A 9,660-nucleotide genomic window follows, 5' to 3' on the forward strand; every position below is an offset into this window, starting at 1 on the left:
AACTATCCAACACAGATTTTTCATTAATGTACTTTAGATTTTATAATAATTTAAACAACCATTTAAACAATTAAATTCTTTCCTAAGTAGGAGGTAAAGAAACTGTATTCAGATGTCGTTTAACTACCCTCTAGCACTCTGTTATTAAAATTATTTACACCACTGTATACATCAACAAGACCTGGCAACTAGGTTTACCTCTAACTAGAAAACAACATGGCTTTTCAGTTCTGTTAGGTAGAGAACTCTCACTTAGTTTTCCCTCTTTATTTAACACACACAAACTGGTATTCACAACTGATGGGGATTTCTTCCTCACCTGGCAGTAAGAGTGGCATAACTTTTAATTTGTGGATATTAAACAGGGCAGGGGATCTTGGGGTTTTGAGCAGGGTACCACTAGGGAACACAGAACAAAAAGCTGAAATCCATCTTCTCTTGGCAAAGACGACATTGTATTGACTAAAATTATATTGTTCCCACAAAATGAGAAAAAACACCGAAGTATGCATCAATAATAATTTTTGTCCATCCAGAAACAATGTTTCTATTTCAGCATGCCCAGAAATTATTTAGAAAATCCAATTTTTAAAAATACTGAGGATGGAAAAATAAGTAGTACCTTGCAATCACCTGCAGCCATTTGCCCAAAGCAATGCCAGAGAGGAGAGTAATATTTTAATTTTTAACAATCCACACAAAAATTCAGCCATCCAGCCAAATAATTAGGATGTTAAAAAAATATTTCAGATTCTTTGGGATTTTGTTTCTGAGATCAAACTTCTAAGCTTCATCACCTTCTGAGGCAACAACAAGAAAAAAACTCGTGGGAGACTGAGTATCCCCCATTGCCATGTGAATCCAGAACCCAGTGTGTTGAACAGAAATAAATTCCAAGACATTTGCTGTACACTTGTGACACAATCTCTACTCTGACCCAACAGAGCATAGTAGAGTGTTGCAGCTGGAAGACTTATTTTTGTAAAAATACTCTGAACTTTTCAGCACTGCCTTAATTATTTTTACAGTAAAACAAAACTAAGGGTGTCCAGCATCTCTGACTGCACAAAATACTTTCAGAAACAGAACACCTCGTAATTCATTACTCCTGAGAAATATGGATTCTTCCTTATAAAATACAAGGGCCAAAACCAGAATGATGAACCCCTATAGTGTTCCCCTCATGTGGTTGTGCTGCCATCACAGAATTGACTGGGATTTTTTGCAGGATTTGGTGGAAATGTTATTGCAACTAGACCTGATCAAAACCCATAGTTTCCAAAAATCATGTTACTGCATTTGATTTTGACACAAAAGAGTTTCCTGGATTCTGCACTGCTGCAATAAAAGCCTGCTGGAGGCAGGATGAGATGGTCACAGGGAGGAAAGGTGAATGTCAACCTGAGCCATCACATCATCTTTCTAAATGGACGGCAAATGGTTGTGCTCCTGGCCATGGTAGAGAAGGATTTCCCTTGGCATTTCTCACTCCAGCCACATGTTACTCTTTTCATCCAGTCCACAATCTCCAAAACCTCCCATTCAGCCTGCAGTTTACTGTTTAGCTTTCCCTCTAATGCCCCTTTTCAGGCTGAACATTTCAGACAGATCCCTGATGTATCCTAGGTCTAAGAGGAAGACAGAGGCAGCGACAGAGCAATGAGCTCCAAAATCAGGCAAGAGAACAAACAGATTTCTCTTCTGTATATCTATCCTAAAGCTTTCCCATAGACAGTATCCTTTACCACCATTACACCTTCAAGTTAGACTAGCTGAGCTAAAACATGCCACCTACTTTTGAAGGTCCCATGGTAGGTCCCGGTAGGTCTGGTAGCCTTTCTGACCGCCAACGAAGACTTTGCTAAAGTCTGGTCTGCGCAGCGAATGGTGCTGGAAAATGCAGGAGTCGCATTGACTGGTGTGACGGGGAGGGAAAGGTGTTGAATGAAGATCCTTCATTGAGGCACAGCTGGCGCAACACCCAGCACCCTGTGGGTTATTGCAAAATGAGGGAACGAACTTCAGAATAAAAACAAACAGAGGTAAGCATGGAGTTGATAAGGAGACTGCAACCTTCAGATCAGCTCTGCATCAAAGAGCTCCCCAGGCAGGCAGAGATGGAGTGAGCAGATAAACCGGCCCAAGCAAGAAGACTTGTTCTTCACTACAGTGGAACAGGAAGTGCGTGAGATCTCCCTTTTCCAGCACTCCCTTTCTGTCCAACTTTCTGTCTCCTGAGCAGCAGCACCTTCTACCATACACTCGCTGTAAAACCCACAGGGGAGAGGCACCACACTGACCGCAACGCTAAGTCACTTCTCTTCTGAGATAGCCAACACAAAAACAAATATGGATGTAAATGGCTTGGTCAGCCAAGCCTGATCTACCTTGGTGCTCACTCATCCACAGCTGTTCTGGACTCCCTTGGCATCAGGGACAAGACAACTATAAGTATCCAGCCTCCTAATTACATGTTAGTCATTTAATGGTTGGCATAACCCCGCCTGTGGAAAATGCTTACTCTGTGAAAAGGGCCACCAATCTCCTTGGAATTCCCTTCTCCAAGCACAAATGTGTTTCTTCAGAGCCAGCTGGAAAGGGAAAAAGTAGAGATTCACTAGTGAGAAAACCTGCACTTGCATCTAAAATCCCAAACCGGAAAGTAAAATTACCAGAAACCAAACCTCTGGTTTCTGGGTTTTGATGCATTTGCATTTGTGCCCAAAAGTTTGAAGCATTTGATTTTCCAAAGAAGTCTCAAGGTTTCAGTCATTTTTATGGAAACACTTACTATCTTCCAGAAACAAGCTCATATAAAGGGAGGGAATAAAAAAAAAAAAAAAAAAAAGGCAAGAGGAAAATTTTACCTGATCATACCAAGTCCTTTTCCATCTTTCCCCAAAGATGCCCATTCACAGGCATTTCAATGCCATTTTATAAGCACGTGGGCAGACCATTTTGAGGACAATGAGAAAAGTTGATCACTGCTGCAGAGCATCTGCTATTTCTCTGACCTTGATTTCTTGCTTTGCTTTGATGAAATCAATTGGATTTTTTGGCTTCTCCTCACTCCCTGTAGAAAGGGCATTGTTGCAGTTACCTGCCTCATTTGGGGCTTTACTGACTGAATACACGTGTACCTGTCAAGTACTAATATTCTCCCTGGGCCTACCCCCCGCCCTGTTATTTTCTTTTTCAAAATTAGTAAAACTCAAAAAAGATTGTGCACAAAGGATTCCCTTCTCCACCCAGAAACACACACCCCCCCAAAGGAACTCCAGCACTTAATGGAGTGTTGGAGATTGATTGCAAACCACTTCAATGCAGGAGTCAAGAAAATACCTTAGAAATCTTTGGAGTTTTTTTCTTTTTTACACTGGGAAACACTGGAAAAAGATGGCCCTTGAAACATTTACCCTGTGAGATGCGGAGAATTGTTCCTGGTGTGTGCAGAAGTTCAATGGCCAACTCTAACCACCTGGGTCACCCAAAAAATACAGGAGAAGTAGGTTTTACCAAACATCTAGATTTTGAGACAAGAGTTATTTGAAATCTTGAGCCTTGAACAAGAATGAAAAGCATTCATTAGAATTGCAAAGGGTCTCAGGAAGAAGTGCTAGAGGAAAGGTCTTGGATAACAGAATGAACTGAATGAACTTCTGGTAACTTTCAGATCACACTAGCACAGACCTTCCTGTTACTACTCCAGAATATGAATAACTAAGGTATTACAAAGAAATTATTCCATTTTCTTACAATCAAGAATTTTTTGCAATCTGCCTAATAAAACTTTAAGTAGGTTGCTTTTGTTTTCAAATTAATTAACCAGTAAAATGAGCTGTCCTGCCAAACAGTGTGAAACAAGGAAATACACTTGCCTGGGTCAGTGTTTTGCATCAGAATGCAAAATCAATTTACACATACATGTCCCCCAGGAACAATGGTACAGACAGGCCAAGAAAAGACAATAATTAAGGAATAATTTTCCTAACAATAAATTATCAAGTTGCAAAGTGCGTGGTATTAGGGTGTTATTCAGTAAGCTAGGTAATTACTAATCTTTTTGGTTAATACTAGGGAAGCAGGACGGAAACTAGCTGTCAAAGTGTAGGGTGGAAATCTGAGAATGTGGGTGCACAGGATTTTGTGAATGAAAGTGTAAAAAGATGTAATGACCATTCTCTCAGTTTAACCCTGCAAAGTCAGCCCAGCCGGTCAGACAGACTGCTTGCCTAAGAATGGTAATAATAGACTTCCTTGGTTTATGTTTGCATACTTACACAGGCTCACAGGCTGTAAAGACAAAGAATACCTCTAGAAAAGACCATTGGCCAGTCCTGTAGCAATAACATCTTCGGAATTTACAAGCAAAGATGTTTTACATAATTGTCTGCCAGTTACTCAACCCAGGCCACAAATTTTAAACCAAAGACAACAGTCAGTCGCTACTTTTACACTGAGAAGTGATTGTTCTTGCCAGTGATATTTTACAGAACTGACAGAAGTGCTGTTAAACAGCATGGCCTTAAACAACCTGAAATAATTAGAGCTGCTCTGAGCAGGGATTTTGACAAGGTGACCTCTGTACATCCCTTCCAATCTAAATTACTTTGTGATTCTGTGAGCATCTGATAAGACGAAACTGGTACACTGCAATGAAATCCTTCCCTGGTCCACTCATTTTTCCATCAGCACACCTTGACAGCTCAGTTATGGCTTCAGGCCTCCCTCTCTTGAAAAACACAAATATGTCTTGCATTTGGCCTTCAAAATTCAGGGGAAGGTCTGAATGAGCTACATTTCTTCATACTTTTTAACTTCAGCTGTGGAAATGCTGCACAACTTTACTGTTTTGACAGAAAAAGTTCACCAGTTTATTATCGCATGTTTTCCTTTACTACATGAAATGCCTGGTAAGGCTCTTAATAACTGATGGCAGTTAATAACTGATAAGTAGAAAAACAAAACCAGAATATCCACTAAAAGGATAGAATGATTCTCTAGAGCCAACGTAAGGGCTGGGAGAGAAGCCAAGTCCTTATCCTGAGCCTTGAAAACTCACTTGGGGTCAGATTTTATTACGTGCCCATCAGCTTTGAGATACTGAACACATGGAGGCTCTCAGATGCTATAGAAATGGCCTCAAGCTCTGAAGTATGCTGGATCCTGTCCTGGTTGCTTTCCAAATAGTTCCTCTTTCCAGCCCTTGTAACAGAAACTGCTACACCCGTCTGAGTTGCAGCCAGGGATGCCAGCCCAAAATACCAGCAACACCCTTAGACAGTAGAAGTCCCCCACTGCCAGAGTCATTAAAAAAGAATTCATAGCCTGTCACCCCATTTGAGGCAAAAAGGTGGCACACGTGTGCCTGTCCCCTGGAGCTGCCCAGACAGAGCTGCTGCTTGGTACAGTGAAACAGGACAGCCTGCATTTTCTTCCATCAGGGTAACTAACCAGTCTCTACATCCACTGCATGAATCCTCTGCTCCCTATGAAGGCACACAGCATCTCCAAAGAGACAGTGTCTGAGGTACTTAGACTAGGCTACAAAGAACAAGGCCCATGAAAATAAAAGTAAATCCTTTACAGGCACAGATCAAATTAAACAAAAGAAGAGCAGCATTGTTTCACACATCCGAAGTGCAAGAGGGACTGACTGGGAGCACTTAGACAGATCTCTGTGGAAAGCAGCATACACAAAACAAGGCTTTTCTTACATCTCTACATCCGCAGAAGATAGGTAGCTTGGATTTGATTTCATATTATTTGTTAGCAGCTAAGTTACCTGGTGGAAGCCAAGTGGAGTCTGGCTCTTTGAGACACTTTCTACAAGAGTTATTACCTGTTCTAGTTTACTCTGGAGCAGCATACAAAATCCTACATGTGATCCAGTGGTTTCATGATTTATCATACACTGCATTAGCCTTCAAGACTTCATAGACTAAATTTGACATAGGAAAATCATGTTCAAGACCTCCATCCCCCAGCTGTTTTGACTCTGGCTGTCCTTTCAGACACAGTTCAGGAGATTAGTCACTGAAAAATGCAGCATGCATCAGGCAGGACTGCACAGTACCAAATGAGGGTCCCGCTTGGTTTGCTGCCTCCCTGTGAGACCTTCTAGTTGAGCTCACTCTCAGGTAACCTGTTTTCTACCTAGGTGGCACAGAATGGATTGTTTTCCCTTCCATGCCCTACAGGGCCAGGCAAGTTTGGGATAACAGCGCTGGATATGGCATCTAAGAGTCAAGCATGAAGATGACCTGGTGTCATCTTCTCTGGGTTCTTTGGGTTGTCTCCTCTAGCTCCGGGTATGGTACAGTTTGTACCAAGATTCCCAACCTGACAGGAAAGGAACAAGAAGAAATCTGATCAGTGTTTTCAATCCACAAGAATCATCAGGAATTGTCAAAATGGGACATCAAAGCAAGAAGCAGCCACATACCACTGCAAACCTTCCATCCTATCAAATTCTCAAAATTACTGCTGCTCTTTGCTATCTTGTTTTCAAGAAGGTTGACGAGCTCAGAAAACGGACCCATGATACCAAAAATACCTCACAATTTACCTTTCCAGTCTACTTTTCCACAGGACAAAGCTCTGGCTTTGGTATTGCAGGTAAGCAGACAAAACCTGCTCAGCCCCTTGCTCTCACAGCCATAGCCCGCTGTACTTAACGTACTTAAAGGGGAGCATCTGATGCCAGCTTTCTGATGGGAGAAAAGGCTGAAACTCACCCAGTGCTGCAGATGCCTATGCTTAAAACTGAAAGGCTGTAGCCCCCCCAGACTTTGCAAGAATATCATATGGCATCTCTGCATCATCCAAGGCAGCAGAACACAGTGCCTTGTCCTCCTGCTCCTCTCTACTTAGCTGAGAGAGCACCACCAGCAGCCAAGAGCTTAAGGCTCTTGTACAATACGATTCACCCTCTAGTGGATGACATGGGACCTATTTACCTTCACATAAATTTGGATAACCTCTGGCCAAGTGGGTAAATTCTGTCCAAGTCTGGATGACGTTTTGCTCTTCTAATAGTTATGTTCTTCTCCCCATTATACTCTTCAAACAAGTCAGTAAAGTCAGATGATTAAGACTACATAAAAGTCAGCACATAAATCCATGGTATAGGATCATAGTAACACATTCTAAAACAGAGGAGTCTCCAACCTACAGTAGCTTGCTGTGGTGCAGGAAATTAGCAAGTACATGAAAACAGAAGGTAAATTTAACAGGTTTTATTAAATTTACATATAAATTACATTCCTGTGCGTCATGCATGATTGTATAGTTAGATACATCCCATTCTGCCTTGAGTGAAAATGTTCATTCCTCACAAATAGGTGAGAATGCAGCTTAAAAGGTATACAAATCTGCTAGACCACCTAAACCAGATAAGAAGTTTTGGCTTCAGGTTTCCATAATTTCCCTCAGGAAAAGCCAGACAAGGATGAGATCAGCGTATTTTTGCCACAAGTAAGGGATTCAGACCCGTCACATTCATCCACACCAACATTCCGAGTGGATGAGGGATGTCCTTTTAAGTGCTCTTCTTGATAGTCACCATTTACACTGCTTTGCATCATCAAGAGGACTCAGAGCATGTAAACTACAACTACATAGCTTCCAGAGGAAACCGGATCAGAATTTTCCAGCTGCTACAAGGAAAAACTCCACAAGGCAGTCCAAAATAAAGGCTTCCAAAACATATACCATGTAGATACCAGGTCCTCTTCACCCCCATCCTCCTGGTTGCACTGTGCTGGCACTTGGCATTAAGGCAGATCAGGTAGATCTCAGAACCTGCAGCTCCTTAAGCAAATGACAAGTTCGCTTTTTCAGCCTTGTGTGCACCTCTTTGGAGAATGAGATTGACTGCAGCACTTGATACAGTGCAAATGCTTAAGGCTTTCAGATATTGTACCCAGAAGAAGCACAATCAGAAAGTTTGCAGATGCAAAATTAATTTTTTGGACATCTACTTACCTGTTTTGGGGAACCAAGCCAGAAAGTTGGTATTTTAAAGACTAAAAACTCTAAGTGTTCAAGTTACAGTGAAATCCAGCAGGATGGGGAAACCATTTTGCACTTTGAAAACCCAAGCCTAGAGTACTTTGAAAACTGGAAATCCATGGTATCTTGTAATGATGCTTTTCTTCATAAAGACCAAATTTCATTCATCATCCTGGTAAGATAATTGCTACTGCCAAGAAAAAAAAATTCATATATACTTGTCATACATCGATTTTGAGCTTCCTTTACAATCAATATACTTCAAAGTCATGTTATACTGAAGGGACTAAAATGAGATTTGCTGGGTTCGGACCTATGGAACCAGTCTGACAGTTTTTACTCCCTATGTAGAAATTAAGCCACCAAGTTTTGTTTCTGAAGCTCACAACATTCCAAGAGAAAAGTTCCCTGCAAAAAACAAAATTAAATGCCAGGTATACACAACTATAGAACATACAACAGCTGCAGACCTTCTCTGGGGATCCAAATATTCCAGTACCTCCAGTGAGTCTCTAGAAGAGTATGGATCTACATACTGGTAAACAGTCAGATCACAGGATGTGTAATCAAAATATTTCTGTTAACTGGATTGATTGCTGCTCTCTTTGGCAGCATTTGCAGTGAGCTGCACGGTCAGAGGGGGTCCCTGAACTGCCATTGATTATGTCAACTGACTTGTGCTGAACTTGGACAACACTTTGATCCTAAGACTGTAACCACTGGGGGCCTTTCTCCTATTCTTTTTAAGTAAGAGCACACGAAAAGCCTGTTGTTAGCATTTTCTTGTGTAAGACTCTTCTTGGTGCACTGGACCAGCTCCAAGTATTGGCAGTGGGGCCAGTAGCTCCTCTACCAAGTTCTTCCTCTTCTGACCACAGAGGGAGAAGAGAGCAGTTGAGTGGCTCATTATCTAGCAATTAAGTCCACAGCACATAAAGTGTTGGAGAACCTGCAGACTCACCAAGAAAAGCATCTTCACCAGGAATTAGTGTGTTCTGCTGCTGAGTTGTAGAAAGTCTTTGAGACCTACCTGGCAGACAGAAACATGGGCTCCTGAAAACATCAAGTCAGAGAGAATATGAGGTTTGTGTGGTTGAGATCAAATGAGTTAGCTACAGTCTGACAATGCAACACAGGCAATTCCTACTTTCCATCAGAAGAGAGAGATCTTTACATAAGATTAGTGAGTCAGTCAGGAGTTCTGCCCTGCTCTGAAGGAGATGGGTATTTCCACTGTAATAAAAAACCTCTTTTTTTTTACAGGATACAGCTGAAGATGCACATATTCAATAATAAAGACTTGAGAACAGCATTCACAAAAATAAGCAGTTTGAGACGGGTTTTTTTGACAATGGTCATACCAATATTGTTACAATCGTCCATCCTGCACAAAAAGCAAAGGGCTTTTATTCAGAGAAATACAATCTGGATAGTTAAAAATGGAAATTAATTCAGCCAAATACTCTAATGTGACAACAGACTGGTATGAACATAAAGTGGTTTTCGGTCTTAAGTCCAGCAGCCACTCTCATGGCAAATACTGTTGTAGAGGCTGCTTACATGAAGCGATGAGTGGGCACGCATACACTTGGTCAAAGAAGGTGGACACAAGCTGGTGTTTTCCACAAATTCATTTTCAGGAAAACA

General features: G+C 41.4%; 1 protein-coding gene across 1 annotated transcript in view; it reads right to left on the reverse strand.

The window, feature by feature from the left end:
* LOC103766236 (transmembrane protease serine 11E) overlaps positions 1–1,983 on the reverse strand; it is a 39,022-nt gene extending 37,039 nt beyond the window's left edge. The window contains exon 1 of the mRNA XM_018082077.2: positions 1,796–1,983. Coding sequence (XP_017937566.1) covers positions 1,796–1,959 — 164 coding nt within the window. The 5' untranslated portion in view covers positions 1,960–1,983. The remainder of the gene's footprint in view (positions 1–1,795) is intronic.
* Positions 1,984–9,660: the final 7,677 nt, after the last annotated feature.

The sequence above is a fragment of the Manacus vitellinus genome, unplaced genomic scaffold (assembly GCF_001715985.3).
Source record: "Manacus vitellinus isolate BGI_N305 unplaced genomic scaffold, ASM171598v3 scaffold_0_pilon, whole genome shotgun sequence".
Classification (NCBI taxonomy): domain Eukaryota; kingdom Metazoa; phylum Chordata; class Aves; order Passeriformes; family Pipridae; genus Manacus; species Manacus vitellinus.